Source organism: Rattus norvegicus, chromosome 1 (genome assembly GCF_036323735.1).
Source record: "Rattus norvegicus strain BN/NHsdMcwi chromosome 1, GRCr8, whole genome shotgun sequence".
Taxonomy (NCBI): Eukaryota; Metazoa; Chordata; class Mammalia; order Rodentia; family Muridae; genus Rattus; species Rattus norvegicus.
Window position 1 is genome coordinate 168,396,386 of NC_086019.1, and position 16,248 is coordinate 168,412,633.

Consider the following 16,248-nt stretch of genomic DNA (forward strand, 5'->3'; position numbering starts at 1 on the left):
ATGGAATATTGCTCAGCTATCAAAACAATGACTTTACAAAATTCATAGGCAAATGGATGGAACTGGAAAATATCATCCTGAGTGAGGTAACCCAATCACAGAAAAACACACATGGTATTCACTCATTGATAAGTGAATATTAGCCCAAATGCTCGAATTACCCTAGATACACAGAACACATGAAACTCAAGAAGGATGACCAAACTGTGAATGCTTCAGTTCTTTTTTAAAAGGGGAACAACCCTTGGCAGGGAATAGGGAGGCAAAGTTTAGAACAGAGGCAGAAGGAACACCTATTCTGAGCCTGCCCCACATGAGGCCAATACACATACAGCCACCAAACTAGATAAGATGGATGAAGCAAGAAGTGCAGGCCGACAGGAACCGGATGTAGATCTCTCCTGAGAGACACAGCCAGAATACAGCAAACACATAGGCGAATGCCAGCAGCAAACCACTGAACTGAGAATGGGACTCCCGTTGAAGGAATTAGAGAAAAGACTGGAAGAGCTTGAAGGGGCTCCAGACCCCATATGAACAACAATGCCAAGCAACCAGAGCTTCCAGGGACTAAGCCACTACCCAAAGACTATACATAGACTGATCCTGGGCTCCAACCTCATATGTAGCAATGAATAGCCTAGTAAGAGAACCAGTGGAAGGGAAAGCCCTTCATTCTGCCAAGACTGAACTCCCAGTGAAAATGATTGTTGAGGGGAGGGCGGTAATGGGGTGAGGATGGGGAGGGGAACACCCATATAGAAGGGGACTGGAAGGGCTTAGGGGGATATTGGCCCTGAAACCGGGAAAGGGAGTAACAATTGAAATGTAAATAAGAAATACCCAAGTTCAGAAATACCCAAGATGGAGAAAAAAAGAAAGAAAAAAAGAAATCAGCTGTTTAAAAAGATTGGCACCATGAAAAAGAATGAAAACTTGGCACTAGAAAAACCTGCTAGGGGTCTCTTGGAAAGTGCCCAGACTCCACCCATCACTCATTCACTATGAAATACCTTAAACTTATTAGAAACCCTTGTGCTGTGAGGCCACCCTACTCATAGAGAGGAGAGTTTTCATAGGATTAGTTGCCTAGGTTCTTAGAACCTTCTTCAACTGTGTCCTATTTTATAGCAATTTTCTTCAAGTTGAAATATCCTTTCCTGCATGGAGCAAGGAGGTCAGGAAGCCCAGGAAACTTCAAAGACTCAAGAGACACATCTCTGAGCCTATATAGGCCAAGCACAATACCCAGGAAGAGAGAACTATCTATAGTCTGGGCAGTGAGCAAGGGATCCTGCTTTTGAGAGTTGTCACTCACATTGAGACTGGCTTTTCAGTGACATGCTGCCTAAGAATCGTCCATGCTCTAGAAGACATCTTCAAGTAATACATTGGTTTTCCAAGTTAAAAAAAAGAAAATGTAATGTATTTATACAATGAAACTGTATTTGTGTATTAAAAGATTATAGAATGTGTCATTTGATAAATATTTATATAGGACTCGAAATTATCATGTTAAGTGAAATGAAGCATCCCCTCATGATTACTCTATTATGAGATATGAGCAGTTGACGTCAAAGAATTTGAGAATGGATTGGTGACCACTACAAGTTGAGAGAAGTCAGGAGTAGATGAATAATTAATCAATGAATTTTAAGTTTAGTTTCTAGAAATAGAAAGGTCTGTAGCACCACTGCATAATAGAGTGACTATGGCTATTAATAATCTACTGTGCATTTATAAAAAAAACAGATTTTGAAAGTTTTTACCACAAATTATATTTGAAGAGATATGTATGTAAATTGATTTAAAAACTCTACATGTATTGAAACAGAATATATATGTTTTTATTATCTGTTATTTTAAAGGCAAGCTTAGGGCTAAGAAAATACCTAGATTATTAACATGCTGCTCTTCCAAGAATTAAAACCTAATTTTGGATTGTCCCTAGAACATAGGTTGTGTGAAAAAAAATGGTCATTGCCAAGATTATACCAGTGTACAGAAATAATTCCTAGAAAACCTTTATTTCTGAAAGGTGAAAATTTTATACACTATCACCACTTGTAGATAGTTATGAACATTGAAATAACTAGTATTGTCACTGATAATGACAATTGATAAGACAATGACCTTTCTTCAGAGTGCATCTCATTGGCATGCTTCACAGTCCAGAGTCCATGCTGAGGTCAGGCTACTTGTTCAGGGATGTGAGTTTATCCATGGTAGGGGTGTACATTGATATAGTCACTTAGAACTGAACGTGCTATGTTATAGACATCTACTAAAAAAATTCGAAGAAGAATATACTTGTCACCTGTGATTCCTTTAACTCATAATGTGTCAATCCAAAGTGTCCTGAAAGGATGTGACTGAAAGGAGCTTTTTCTAATCATGTTGAGTCACTCTCAGTCACTGTCTCTGAAGAGTGAGGGTGTCCTTTTTAGGAGACACCCACTGAGACATGGAAGTATATTTTCTCACCTCTTTAGAGGCAGGACTCTCAGGAGATGTTTGCTTCTCAGTGGGAATCAGGAGATGTTTGCTTCTCAGTGGGAATCAGGAGATGTTTGCTTCTCAGTGGGAATCAGGAGATGTTTGCTTCTCAGTGGGAATCAGGAGATGTTTGCTTCTCAGTGGGAATCAGGAGATGTTTGCTTCTCAGTGGGAATCAGGAGATGTTTGCTTCTCAGTGGGAATCAGGAGATGTTTGCTTCTCAGTGGGAATCAGGAGATGTTTGCTTCTCAGTGGGAATCAGGAGATGTTTGCTTCTCAGTGGGAATCAGGAGATGTTTGCTTCTCAGTGGGAATCAGGAGATGTTTGCTTCTCAGTGGGAATCAGGAGATGTTTGCTTCTCAGTGGGAATCAGGAGATGTTTGCTTCTCAGTGGGAAATGCCAAGGACACTGGCATGAACTTGGAGCTCCAGCAATTACCTAGTAAAGATTGTCCTCAGGGGTTAGTCCGCAACATAGCTTATTCAATGGGTTATCAGATTCGATATAGGTTCTGGCAGAGACTAGATGAGCTCTGCTGTCTGGTGGTGGTTGGCTGGTGTTATTGCTACTAGCTTGACGTTTTTGTGGACTCCTAAAAGTGAAAGTGGGTGTGCATCTAATTGTTTTGCCTGCTCTTGGAACTCCCTTCCATCTATTGGGTTGCCTTGTCCATCCTTCAACTGAGGGCTTTGGCTTTGTCTTACCTTGTTTTTTTTCATTTTTGAGTATTATTTCATGGTAACCTGTCCTTTTCTGAAAGGTAATGAAGGAAAAGTAGATCTGGAGGAGAGAGGAGGTGGGAGGGGTGTTTAGAAATATGAAGAGAGGGGAAATTGTCGTCAGAATATATTGTATAAAAGAAGAATCTACTTTTTAAGAAAGAAGAACTTGAACCTACAATGTCCTGTAAAAATAATTTTTTATGTTTTGATAATATTATACCAATAAAAAGAAGGCCTACCATTTGTTCAACATGATCAAACACATTAATGAAGGAACTATACCTCAAAAAAAAAAATCTCTGGTTCTCAGATACTCACAGTTTTATAGTTTATACCGTGGCCCTACCTACTAACCTGGTTCTATAACAGTCTATCCCCTGCAAGCATCTAATTGCCTCAGACAAAGTTGATGTGGTATACGCAAAGTAACTCTTAAGTTGGATCTGTATGGAGACCATTAAACTGGATGGAGATTCATTTCCCTCGGCATCCGAAGCTTGGGTTTTCATTGTAACAGGAATATCAAAGTGTGTCAAATAAAGAAAGGTTGTATAGACCTACCATACAAGAAATTCACTTCTGTCTTAGGCAGGGCTTCAGATGAGGGACTGTGCAACACAGCCCTGTTTTTGAACTAGATTTCAGGGTGGTAAAGAAAGAGGCAAACTTCCTGTCAGGAGGGAATTTCTTTCTTAGACAGATTATCCAGTATGTACTTGTTTCATCCCCTCTGTTTAATCACATAGGATCTTATCATCTCTACACTCTACACCATACATCATTACCACTTGGCCAAAGGGTTGCTAACACTTCATATGTGTGTGTGTGTGTGTGTGTGTGTGTGTGTGTGTTGATAAAAGTATGCATTTTTTAAATAAAACATGATGTACAAGAGTGGAAGGAGAACTTGATGGGGGTTGCAGAGGGGAGGACTCGAAGGGGGACAATATTTGAAATGTAAATAAATATAATAACCAATGTTGTGAGGCCTCCAACACATATAAAGCAGAGGACTGTTGGATCTGGGTTTAGTCAGAGTAGGTGCACTTAACCCTCAAGAGACTGGCGAGCCCCGGGAGTTTAGAGGTCTGGTGGGGTGGATGGGGTAGGGACATCCTCCTGGATCAAGGGGTGTACGGAGGATGTATGGAATGTGGAACAGTTGCAGAGTTGACCAGGAAGGGAATAAAATCTTGAATGTAAAAAAATAAAAAATAAATTAAAAGAATAAATATAAAAGGGATACTGGGATTGTGATCAAATATGTGGGGGTAAATGACCATTTCTACCAGAATTTAACTCTACTGTTCTTTCCAATACACAATCAAAAACAGATTGAGAAATGCTGTGGTAAGATTAAAAAAGTAGCAGAACCAGTTCTGTTGCATACTCACTCCACATGGGATCCTCAGGAGCTGCATGCTCCAGCTGTTTCTCTGCCAGTCAATTTTACTCACTGTCCCCTTGGTAGGTAAAATCAAAGTTCCAGAAACTTGTAATTTAGCAATTAGATTTATATGTTAAATACTCAATGCACAATACATCCACACAATAAATTCACTGCTAATTAATGAAGATTTAAACTGCCCACCTAGACAAGATAAAATTGACCTACTCCACCTGGACCTGGATCATCCTGCTTTGTTTTCTCCATCTTGACTTTTTTCACGGCTCCTCCTCTTCCTCTCTACTTACTAGATGCTTTTCCCCACGTATCCTTCCTTCTCATCCAATGATAGGCTTTGCCTTATCCTGAACCTGCCTTGCTGCATAATGACATCATCCTACAGAGGAATATTTACATCTGTCCCAGGCCAGCCTGGGGTAGGTAGACAGTTCCAGGCTAGCCAGAAATATGTCATGAGACCCTATTTGTGAGGGGCAAGCAGGAGGAAGAAGAGTGAGGATGAGGTGTGGTGGAGTAGGATGTACAGATGGGTAAGGAGGAGAGAGAAAGGGAGGTGGAGAGGAATAGGACGTGGCTGAGGGAGGTAAATATGTAGACAAAAAGCCTGGGGAGAGGGATTCACGTAAAGATGGCAAAGGAAGGGCAGTGAGAGTGGCAGAGGGAGGGGCAAGTAGAGGAGGGAGGAGCAGAGTGGGAAAATGACATAGAGGTAGACAGACAGGGGAGGCAAGGAGGGAGACAGTCTGTTTCTTTATCAGTAATCGATAGTTTCTAAGGGTAGAGGTGTGATATAGCAAACAGTGAGTTTTCATAAGGGGATATACAAAGATTCAGTAGATATTGGGATGCATGGAAATCATGATTCAGAAGGAAGAGATACCTGGAAAAGTGTCAGGTCACAAATTGGACAACATGAATGCTCAAAATTCACTTTCTTTCGGCAATCTTCCTGCCTCAACTCCAAGGAGATAAGATAAATATATAAATAAATCCTGCTTTTGAGACTTGATCTCTTGCAGTCCATAGTGACCTTGATCTTGTGTACTGCTTGACTTGATCTCCACTCCAAACGGTCGGTTTTGATTTCCTGAACCAAAAGAAAACAAAATAACCAGTTAAATTTCAGGCCTGAACAAGACTGTGAGCTCTGCTGCTGTGTATTCCACTGTGATCCTGTGTTTGTATCTCCACCTAGGATATTTAACCCTAGTTGCTTCAAACAGAATCATGCGGGGAATATCTTACTTTGAGAGTGATTAATTCTTTCAAACATCCTAAAGGGAAATATGATACGATGGCAAAGTGATTTCTAAGTATTTGTTTACTGTATTAGTTGTAGTTCAACAGCTCTGAAGACACACCAGTTGAATAGCATATAAGGGAAAATATTTCATTGGGTCTTGCTTACTCTTTCAGAGGTTTTGACTTCCATCAGCATACCTTGGAGCATGGTGAAACACAGGCAGAGAGATATGGTGTTGGAGAACTATCTGAGTTCAAAGATCCTAAGGCATCTTTTATGACTGCACCTTAACCAGTGGCCTTGAAAGAGCCAGAGTTGGGGGTCAATCTAAGGCCAGTGGGAAAGTTCCACTGCAAACCTCCAAGCACAAAGACCCTTCCCTTCCAGAGAGTAGTTAGTGCCTGGAGCAAGTGTAAACCAAATTGTCAAACAAAGCTACCTGTGACTCCCAACCGACCTCCACTTGACTCCCAACCATCCACTCTGGAGAGTCCAGAATGGTCCTCTGTCTACAAGTCAGTTTGAAGGTTGCTTCTCCCCTGCCTAGCTACCAGTTGTTTAAGTTACCAATTATTCGCATTTTGCCCCAATTGATTGGAAGGTATATAATTCCCTGTTAGAGTCGGTTCAGAGTTGCCTCCCCCTGAAAGGGACTCAACCCTAATGCACTGGAATAAAAGTTCTTGCAATTGAATTGATTGTTGCCTCCATGAATCTCACTCAGAGGTCCCAGACAAGGGCCATGGACAGGTCCCTCCCAGACATCCATTGCTTCTCACAATGCCAAGCCTCAGCTTGACCCTTTCATGCCCCAAAACCAGTACCACCTGCGTGACTCTTACTCATTACCAAGTACAGCTGCAGCGGGAGGTACAACGTTGGCTATCTCTGGAACTTGGCTTCTTTGTGCTCTCAGAAAACACTTCCAAGAAAATATCACCTCAGCTATGCTAGTCTCTTCTGAATCACCGCTACTTTCTTAGCTCCTGCTAACCAGCATCAATTGTCCCAGTAGTCCCTTCTATTTTTCAATCTAAAGCCAGAGTCATATGACTGAAGCTGCCAAGTTCTGCTGCTTGCAGGATCTGGAGCATGGTTCCCCTTATTCTATTACCTGCTTTCTGTTTTTCAACTCCTTCTCTGGCTATGTATGGCTTTCCTGGAACTTCATTGTAGATTGACTTGAACTCAGAGATCTGCAGGGCTATGTCTTTTGTAGTACTGGGATTAAAGGCGTGTACCACCGAGCCTGGAGTTAAGCTTTCTTCTTTACCTAGAAACTGCTTTGTCCCAGGCTGGCCTTGAACTCAGAAATCTGTTTGGCTCTGTCTCCTGGGATTAAAGGTATGTGCCACAGTACCTGCAGGTAAACTTAGCGGGGTAGGATCTTGCCCCCAAATTTCTTAGTCTGTTACCTCCTAGAACATAGGATTCTGTTCCATTTCACTTCTTGGTGCACTTTTAATAATTGAACCATATGTTTTATATTTTTCCTTTCTAAGCTTGCTATACTTTTGCAGAACAGTCTCTTTCCTATGGTTCAGTTAAGGTCATGTGATGGAAGCCTGATTTAATCTACTGAGTAGACGACTGCACTTGGCACTGGGATAAAAAATTACCCTGCACTTACAATCTGTTTCTTTAGTGTGTGTCAGTACTTGCCCATCCCAAGCATTAGGCTGTAAGGAATCAACACACAAAGAATTCTCTAGTTAGTTATAATGACCTTTTTATAGTGCCTTTATCAGCTCTTGACTGCATCACCACTTTTCAGGTGATTTAATCATCCAGCTCCTGTCATCATGCTGACACATTCCCACTGGAGTAATAGGATTATATTTTAGGTGGACCATGCCAGGCAAATCCTACTTTTCTATTTGTTTTTGAGGAAAGGGTCACTTGTGGTTGAGGGAACAGATATTTTGCCTTCTTAGAGAACCTTCTTAAAGAATCTGCCTTAAGGTTGAACTCAACTAACAGGCCAGTAACTAGCACCAGTTTTCAGGTTACCTACCCAATAAGACTTGGGTCTAGCACTAGTTTCCAAGTTAACTCCCATCAAGACCCAGGTGTAACACCAGTTTCTAGGTTATTCCTCAACAAATCTGCACATACCCACCCCAGGTAACAGTAGGTGGGTTCTATCTACTTGCCCTCTTCCCCATATCATATGTAATCAGTTCCCTGTGGATTTTCTGAAGACTGCTATGTAATTGTTCTTGGGTTTGAAATGGATTTCTCCATTTAAAGATTTCTCCTACATGGTCCTAGAGCAGTGGTTCTCAGTACACTTCTTCGTGTTGTGCCATCCCTCCAAGTATAAAAGTGTTTCCCATGCTACTCTGTTACTGTAAGTTTGCTACTGCTGTTAATTGTAAGGTGAATATATAATAGGCAGGATATGTGATATGCAGCCCTTGTGAAATAGTCATTCATCCCCAGAGAGGTTGACAGCTATAGGTTGAGAACACCACACTAGAGGTTCTGTAACCAGTAATCAAGTGGTGGTATTAAGCCATTTTCATGGAATTGATTATCAACTCTGTATATCGTTCAGAGTGGTGCTTCTTCTATGATGAAGCAACATTTTAATCCCAATAGCAGAATTTGTGATATTCCAGCTTCCTAAAAGGCTTAAGAAGAACTTGGGGCCCGTGTAATCAAAAGGTACACCGAGGCTAGTGAGGTCTTTGGCAGAGACAGGAGCCCAGTCCGTTTTGCTGTAACAGTCTCTGCAATTCCCACCCCCAACTTTACCATTAGTCTTTATGAACAACTGATGCCACAGGTGCCGATTGTCCACCTTTCTCCTTCAGTCTCACACTCAGAACCTTCAAACAAGTCTAGCAACCGGGATTGCAGTGGAGCCAATGACCTCACATCACAGACAGGGTAGGTGGCAACTCCCTGGGGGAAAGGAATCCTTTAAAAACTTGAGTGAGTGATGACTACTCTCTACATTTCTGAGATGAATGTTATTATGAGGGTCAGTATACTCTCCCAAGTGAATACCATACTGATTTATGTTCATGGTGAAAAATAAATAAATAAGAAGACAGAGTGTGAAGTAACAGAATTTATTTGGTCAAAGAACTGCAAATCACATACAAGGAATAAGAACATCTCTAAAATTTGTCCTTCACATTTCCCAGAAAGGGGGTTATAAAAGTCAGTCTGCCCAGCAACCTGTTGGCTGAGGGGAAAATCCCAACATCAAGAGCTCCAGGGTAGTTATTTAGTCTCTTCCCTCCTCGGATTCCATGAGTTGCAGAAGAGGGTAGGTAGGCAGACTTCCCCCAGGTTTCCAGCTTTCTTGTATTCAACCTGTCCCTGTACCCTGGGCATTGTTTTTCCACATCCAGACTATCCTTCACAGAGTCAGGAAAGGCAGGCAAGGGCACAAAGGAATAGTGGATTCCACCTGAAGGGTAAGGCATTTTCCTGCCTGGGACATGGGTCCAAATTTTTTGTTCCAAAGGTCTCCCTCACGTTGACAGTGTGTCCACAGGACCCAGGTTGACTGAGAAACTGAGCACTAGTAAACAAGCAGAGGCCTCTGCCCTTGCTTGATCTTGTTCTTCTTCTTCTTAGATCTTTGTCTCCCTCCCTGACCACAGAGCTGCCCAGTGTTCATGGAGCCCTGAGTGGTGAGGAGTCTGTCAGCATTGTGCCCTGGTTGATTGTCCTTGTCTGGAGCATTCCTGCCCCAGTTTGCGGTATATCTGGGCTGATGAATCACAGTTCCGTTGGCTGACAAATTGACTTTGGTAGTCTTGAGGTTCTGCCCAGCTTTCTGGTGGTTCTGTTCCTGAAGCACTTTCCCCTCCCCTAAGGAGGTTTCTTTGGTGGCTGTATTTTCCCTGTTTTCTCGGGGCATGTGTACAGCTTCTGTGCAAGAGCTTCTCTTGTGCTTTTTCTTCCGCGTTTTCTTCTGCTGGGATTCAGGGTGAAGAACCCCATGTACTCTGCCCACAGACACATCAACATTGACCTTCTCAAGGTCAGTCTGCTGGACATAGAAGAGCAGATAGGCAGGCTCACTCAGGACAGAGGACACATCGCACCTGGTGACCTTAGAATCATCCATCTTATACCACTTCCCATGGCTGGCTTTGACATAACAGAAGTAATGTCCACTGGAACAAGTCACCCCATCATGGACCAGGACGGCATAGAGAGCATAAGGCAGGGGTCCTGCAGTTGGCTGTGACAGGTATGGCTGCAGGTCAAGGTACTCTGGGTAGCTTACTACCCTGTTCAACTTGTCACCCCCGAAATCGTAGGAGCGGTTTAACACTAGCAGGAGAACCTTTGAGGCAGTCTGAACCTTCGTGGTCTTAGAAGCTGGCATCTTCTCTCTACACCTACCACAGTAGTAGGCGTTGTCCCCCTGCAACTCTTCTACCTTTACTAAGTCCTCCAAGGCTTGCTTCACACTCTGAGCAGAGCAGATATCCAGGAAGAGGTTCAGGAAGGGATCGTAGGAATCTAAGGTGCCCTGGCAGTGGTGACACTTGATCTGAGATCTCATCTGGCCTCCAAATATGTCATAGATCAGGGAGCTGTCCTTAGAGGTGGTTTCTGATTGTTTGCACCCTCGAAGGCAGGATTCATGCATGGTATTCAAGGTGAACATGAGAAACTCATGGGCATCTTCCTGCCTGTGCTTGTGGAAGGTAGAGGTCAATATCTCGGAGGGTTTCATGACACCTCCTGAGTGGGAGTGGAGGAGACTCTGAGTCACATGAGCTTCCATAGCACACATGTTACAGCCTTCTGGGTAACAACACCTCTGAGAATGCTCCTGGGACAGCATGTAGTCGGCAAGAGGTGGTGTGTGTGTCAAGCACTGCAGGACGGCATTCAGGTAGCAGCTGTTGCCTATGTTCTGGAGCCCGGACCCTGGTCTTTGGAGCCTCTGCAAACTCAGACTGGGCTTCCCCTTGGCAGACAGCTCCTCTAGCACCTGTGCTTCATCCTGATGGAGCTCTGGGGTAGCAGGTGGTGACATGGCTGGATCTTCTACAGGACAAGAACACAAAACGACTTTAGGGCCAACAGCTTTGGTGGAAGACATGTCAGTGGTCAAATCTTTTAACTTCAGACTTCATTTTAGAAAACCTGACCTTAGTTTGAACTCACGAAAAGTAACAAGACAGTACCTAGCACTAATATCCATGTTACCTCCAAAAAAAAAAAAAAAAAAAAAAAGAAAAGAAAAAAACAAAACAAAAAAAGCCAAAAAACTCTAAACGTAATACCAGTCTCCAGGTTACAAGCCCAACAAGTCAGCTACACCAGGTTATTACCCCAACAGATCTGCACCCCTAGGTTAAATGCCCAGTCCCTCCCCAACGACCACTAATGCAGAGGGAAGCAGACATTAAGTATGTGATAGGACTCTCAGCACACACCAATATGTTAAAAGGTCATAAAAATTTTCCAACTGGATGCTTGCATACTCACCCTCACCCCTCTGCTTGCTGCTTACTGTAAACCCTGCCCCTGAGTGATATTCTGGGCTCATCATCACCAAAACCTTTCTACTCACAGTGGTTCCCTAGCTAGCTCGAATGAAAGACCACACTCTGAGTTCATCTGATCAGTTCCTGTATGTTTTGCAGAGAGGCCGGCAATTTTCTCACACTAAATGTTCAAGCTGTGAATGCCAGATTTCACCTTACACCAGTGAAAATGGTTAAGATCAAAAACTCAAGGAGACAGCAAATCCTGGCGAGGATGTGGAGAAAGAGGAACACTCCTCCACTGTTGGTTGGATTGCAGACTGGTACACCCATTCTGGAAATCAGTCTGGATGTTCCTCAGAAAATTGGACATTGAACTACCTGAGGACCAGCTATACCTCTCTTGGGCATATACTCCCAAAGATGCCCCAACATATAACAAAGACACGTACTCCACTATGTTTATAGCAGCCTTATTTGTAATAGCCAGAAGCTGGAAAGAACACAGATGCCCTTCAACAGAGGAATGGATACCGAAAATGTGGTACATCTACACAATGGAATATTACTCAGCTATCAAAAAAAATGACTTTATGAAATTCATAGGCAAATGGACGGAACTGGACAATATCATCCTGAGTGAGGTAACCCAATCACAGAAAAACACAGATGTTATGCATTCACTGATAAGTGGTTATTAGCACCAATGCTTGAATTACCCTAGATGCACAGAACACATGAAACTCAAGAAGGATGACCAAAATGCGAATGCTTCACTCCTTCTTTAAACAGGGAACAAAAATACCCTTGGCAGGGAATAGGGAGGCAAACTTTAGAACAGAGGCAGAAGGAACACCCATTCAGAGCCTGCCCCACATGTGGCCCATACATATACAGCCACAAAACTAGATAAGATGGATGAAGCAAAGAAGTGCATGCTGACAGGAACCGGATATAGATCTCTCCTAAGAGACACAGTCAGAATACAGCAAATGCCAGCAGCAAACCACTCGACTGAGTACAGGACCCCCGTTGAAGGAATCAGAAAAAGGACTGGAAGAGCTTGAAGGGGCTCGAGACCCCATATGAACAACAATGTCAACCAACCAGAGCTTCCAGGGACTAAGCCACTACCCAAAGACTGTACATGGACTGATCCTGGGCTCCAACCTCATAGGTAGCAATGAATAGCCTAGTAAGAGCACCAGTGGAAAGGGAAGCCCTTGGTCTTCCCTAGGCTGAACCACCAATTAATGTGATTGTTGGGGGAAGGTGGTAATGGGGGGAGCATTGGGGAGGGGAAGCTCATATAGAAGTGGAGTGGAGGGTTTAGGGGGATGTTGGCCTGGAAGCCAGGAAGGGGAATAACAATCGAAATGTAAATAAGAAATACTTAAGTTAATAAAGATAAAAAGTGCAGAGAAGTCCCAATGTCTCCAGAAGTTTGTCCCAGCAACTTAAATACATCCTTCTGCATGTCTAGGGGATCAGGAGAAGACAAGGATAGACTGGCTACAGGACAAGAAAATAAAGGTACTTTAGGGCCAACAGCTTTGGTGGTGGACACACAAGATGTAAAGACCTTACAGTGAGACTTACCTTCTGTGAAAGTGGGAGCAGTCACCATGTTTCTATGATCCTCTTCGAATAACCTGCTGGAGCAGAAGGAAGTCTTTCCCTCCAGAAAATCCCTGTAAGTGAGGACCAATCCCAAATACTCACCATTTTATAGTCTAGTCCTGTGGCCACGCCCACAAACCTTTCCAGAACTGCAAATCCCAGACAAGCCCCTCCCAAGTTGAGTGTGGATTCTGCTGCAAAGAAGCTCTGAAATCTGATCTGTTTGGAGTCCATTTTTCTGCATTCAGCTCCATTTTCTTAGGTGTCTTAAGTTTGGGTTTTACTTGGAATAAAGTTGCAAAGTCATGTCAAATAGAGGAAATGATGACTAGGCCTGCCATACAAGAGTTTGCTTCACCTTGATAAACACACAGAATCAGTGTAAACAACCTAGGCCTAGTTTTGTTTATTTGGGTTTTTTTTGTTTGTTTGTGTATTGGTTTTGTTTTGTTTTTTTTTTTCTTGGTTGAAGTTGGACCTGCAATGAGATCATTTCTCTGGTAGTAGATACATTTTTCAGTCAAGGTCATATGTTCAATGATGTCATCTAGTCCACTAAGGAAACTGTTGATCCTCAGTGGGGTTGGTGTGGGAATGAGGATGACCTTGAATCTACAGTCTCCTTCTTTAGTATATATCAGTACCCTAATGTACAAAGCATTTTGAATGTAGGTGTACTCACAACTAATTCTCTAATTACTTATAACAACATTTTTATAGTGTTATCACCTCTAGTGATATAACTACTTTGGATGTGATTCAATCACACACACACACACACACACACACACACACATGCACACACACACACATAAACACACACACACACATACACACACACACACACGATACTTATCAACCAAAAACTTTCTTAATTCCTGCTCTATCTCCTTCTGAAGCAGTGAAATCAGATTGCATTTTTGCTATTTCTAAACAGAGTGAGCAACATTCTCCTCAAAGTCTTATTATTTTAAGTAATATCCTTACTATTTTCTGGGTCAAGTTACTGCTTTAGCTTTATTCCAGTAAGTTCAAGTTGATCTTCTGGCTTTTTAGTTAGGCATGTCAATGACAGTAGGCCTTGCATATTCCCTCTAAATCCTTTACCACTGCCATGCACCCACAGTCCCCTTCCATTCTTCCTTTCAGTCAGGAATTGTCAAAGTTGTCAGAGTGTTCTTAAAGGCAAAACATATACAGAATGCATATTGCTTTATGCCTACTTTAATAATCCCCTAATAACCTGGGCATTGAATTTTAGAGGAATGTTCAAGTTACTAACATTGTTCCCTGTGCTAAATCATGGTTTTCAGTCTATTATATTGGCATTATATTTTATTAATATTATCAGTCTAAGGAATTGATCATTGCTCACATAGCATTTCAGAAGATTTGGAAAAACTGGGTGTAGTGTGAAGCAAGTGTGAGATGAGTTCGAGAGTTCTGCTGTGTGTGATTAGTTCTGCAGATACCTTCTAGCAATACGCACACTGTGAGAATGACAACAAGCCTGCAGTCTTCCTGTTGGGGCCTCTGATGTTGGGTCTGGTTTAAACATAGCCACCGAAAAGCACTTACAGTGGGTGCCATTCTACCTACTTTCCCTCTTCTCCTTAGAGGCAACAAAGGGGTGTCTGCCTTGGTATACATCTGATTGGGTTGGGGGGAGATTATAGCCTTTAACCTACTTGGCTGTTGCAGGGAAACAAACCATAAACTTAACTGCTACTTTCCTCCTGATTAGTGATTTATTATGAAGTGAAGTGCCATGAGCAGGCTTGAAGTCTTGAGGTGCAGATTTGTTGGGGAATAATCTGGAGACTGGGGCTAGACTCAGGGGTATTTTTGGTTGGGGGTAGCCTCTCAGGGTTGTTTTGATTTGTATTTCCCTGATAACTAAGGATGGTGAGCATTTCCTTAGGTAGTTCTGAGCCATTTGATAATCCTCAGCTGAGGAATCTATGTTCGGCTCTGTACCTGATTTGTTTTTATCTTTATTGACATGAGTATTTCTTATTTACATTTTGATTGCTATTCTGCTTCCTGGTCCCAGTCAACATCCCCCTAACCCTAAGCCCTCCTTCCCTTCTATATGGGTGTTTCCCTCCTCATCCTCCCCCCATTACCACCCTCCCCCCCAACAATCAGGTTCAGTCTTGGCAGGACCAAGGGCTTCCCCTTTCACTGGTGCTCTTAATGGGCTATTCATTGCTACCTCTGAGATTGGAGCCCAGAGTCAGTCCATGTATAGTCTTTGTGAACCCCATTTTTAATAGGGTTATTTGTCTCTCTGCAGGTTAACTTCTTGAGTTCTTTGTATATTTTGGATATAAGCCCTCTGTCTGTTATAGGATGGGTACATACCTTTTCCCAATCTGTTGCTTGGTTTTTTGTCATAACAACAGTGTCCTTTGCCTTACAGAAACTTTGCAGTTTTATGAGATCCCATTTGTCGAAGCTTGATCTTAGAGTATAAGTCACTGGTGTTTTGTTCAGGAAATTTTCTCCAGTGCCCATGTGTTCAAGATGCTTCTCCACTTTTTCTTCTATTAGTTTGAGTGTATCTGGTTTGATGGGGAGGTCCTTGATCCACTTGGACTTAAGCTTTGTACAGGGTGATAAGCATGGATCAATCTGCATTGTTCTACATGCTGACCTCCAGTTGAACCAGCACCGTTTGCTGAAAATGCTATCTTTTTTCCATTGGATGGTTTTGGCTTCTTTGTCAAAAATCAAGTGACCATAGGTGTGTGTTCATTTCTGGGTCTTCAATTCTATTTCACTGTTCTATCTGTCTGTCTCTGTACCAATACCATGCAGTTTTTATGACTATTACTCTGTAATATTGCTTGAGTTCAGGGATAGTGATTCCCCCTGAAGTCCTTTTATGGTTGAGGATAGTTTTAGCTATCCTGGGTTTTTTGTTATTCCAGATGAATTTGCAAATTGTTCTGTCTAACTCTCTGAAGAATTGGATTGGTATTTTGATGGGGATTGCATTGAATCTGTAGATTGCTTTTGGTAAATCCTGCCTATCCATGAGCATGGGAGATCTTTCCATCTTCTGAGGTCTTCTTCAATTTCTTTCTTCAGAGGCTTGATGTTCTTATCAGACAGATCTTTTACTTGCTTGGTTAAAGTCACACCGAGTTATTTTATATTATTTGGGACTATTATGAAGGGTGTCTTTTCCCTAATTTCTTTCTTGGCTTGTTTCTTTTTTGTGTAGAGGAAGGCTACTGATTCATTTGAGTTACTTTTATACCCAGCCACTTTGCTGAAGGTGTTTAT

At 42.4% G+C, this 16,248-nt stretch overlaps 1 protein-coding gene across 1 annotated transcript; it reads right to left on the bottom strand.

Moving 5' to 3' along the window:
• Positions 1–9,218: 9,218 nt before the first annotated feature.
• Usp17l (ubiquitin specific peptidase 17 like) lies at positions 9,219–12,964 on the bottom strand. The gene is made up of 2 exons (XM_039096418.2): positions 12,937–12,964; positions 9,219–10,894 (listed from the first exon to the last, which is right to left on the bottom strand). The coding sequence occupies exons 1-2, from the start codon at positions 12,962–12,964 to the stop codon at positions 9,408–9,410; spliced, it is 1,515 nt and encodes a 504-aa protein (XP_038952346.2). The 3' UTR covers positions 9,219–9,407.
• Positions 12,965–16,248: the final 3,284 nt, after the last annotated feature.

What these genes read in the sequence shown, in the direction of transcription:
- Usp17l (XM_039096418.2), bottom strand. Translation starts at nt 12,964, where the DNA reads ATGGTGACTGCTCCCACTTTCACAGAAG. An exon ending in TGCTCCCACTTTCACAGAAG is followed by an intron (nt 10,895 to 12,936) that starts GTAAGTCTCACT and finishes CTTGTCCTGTAG; the next exon opens with AAGATCCAGCCATGTCACCA.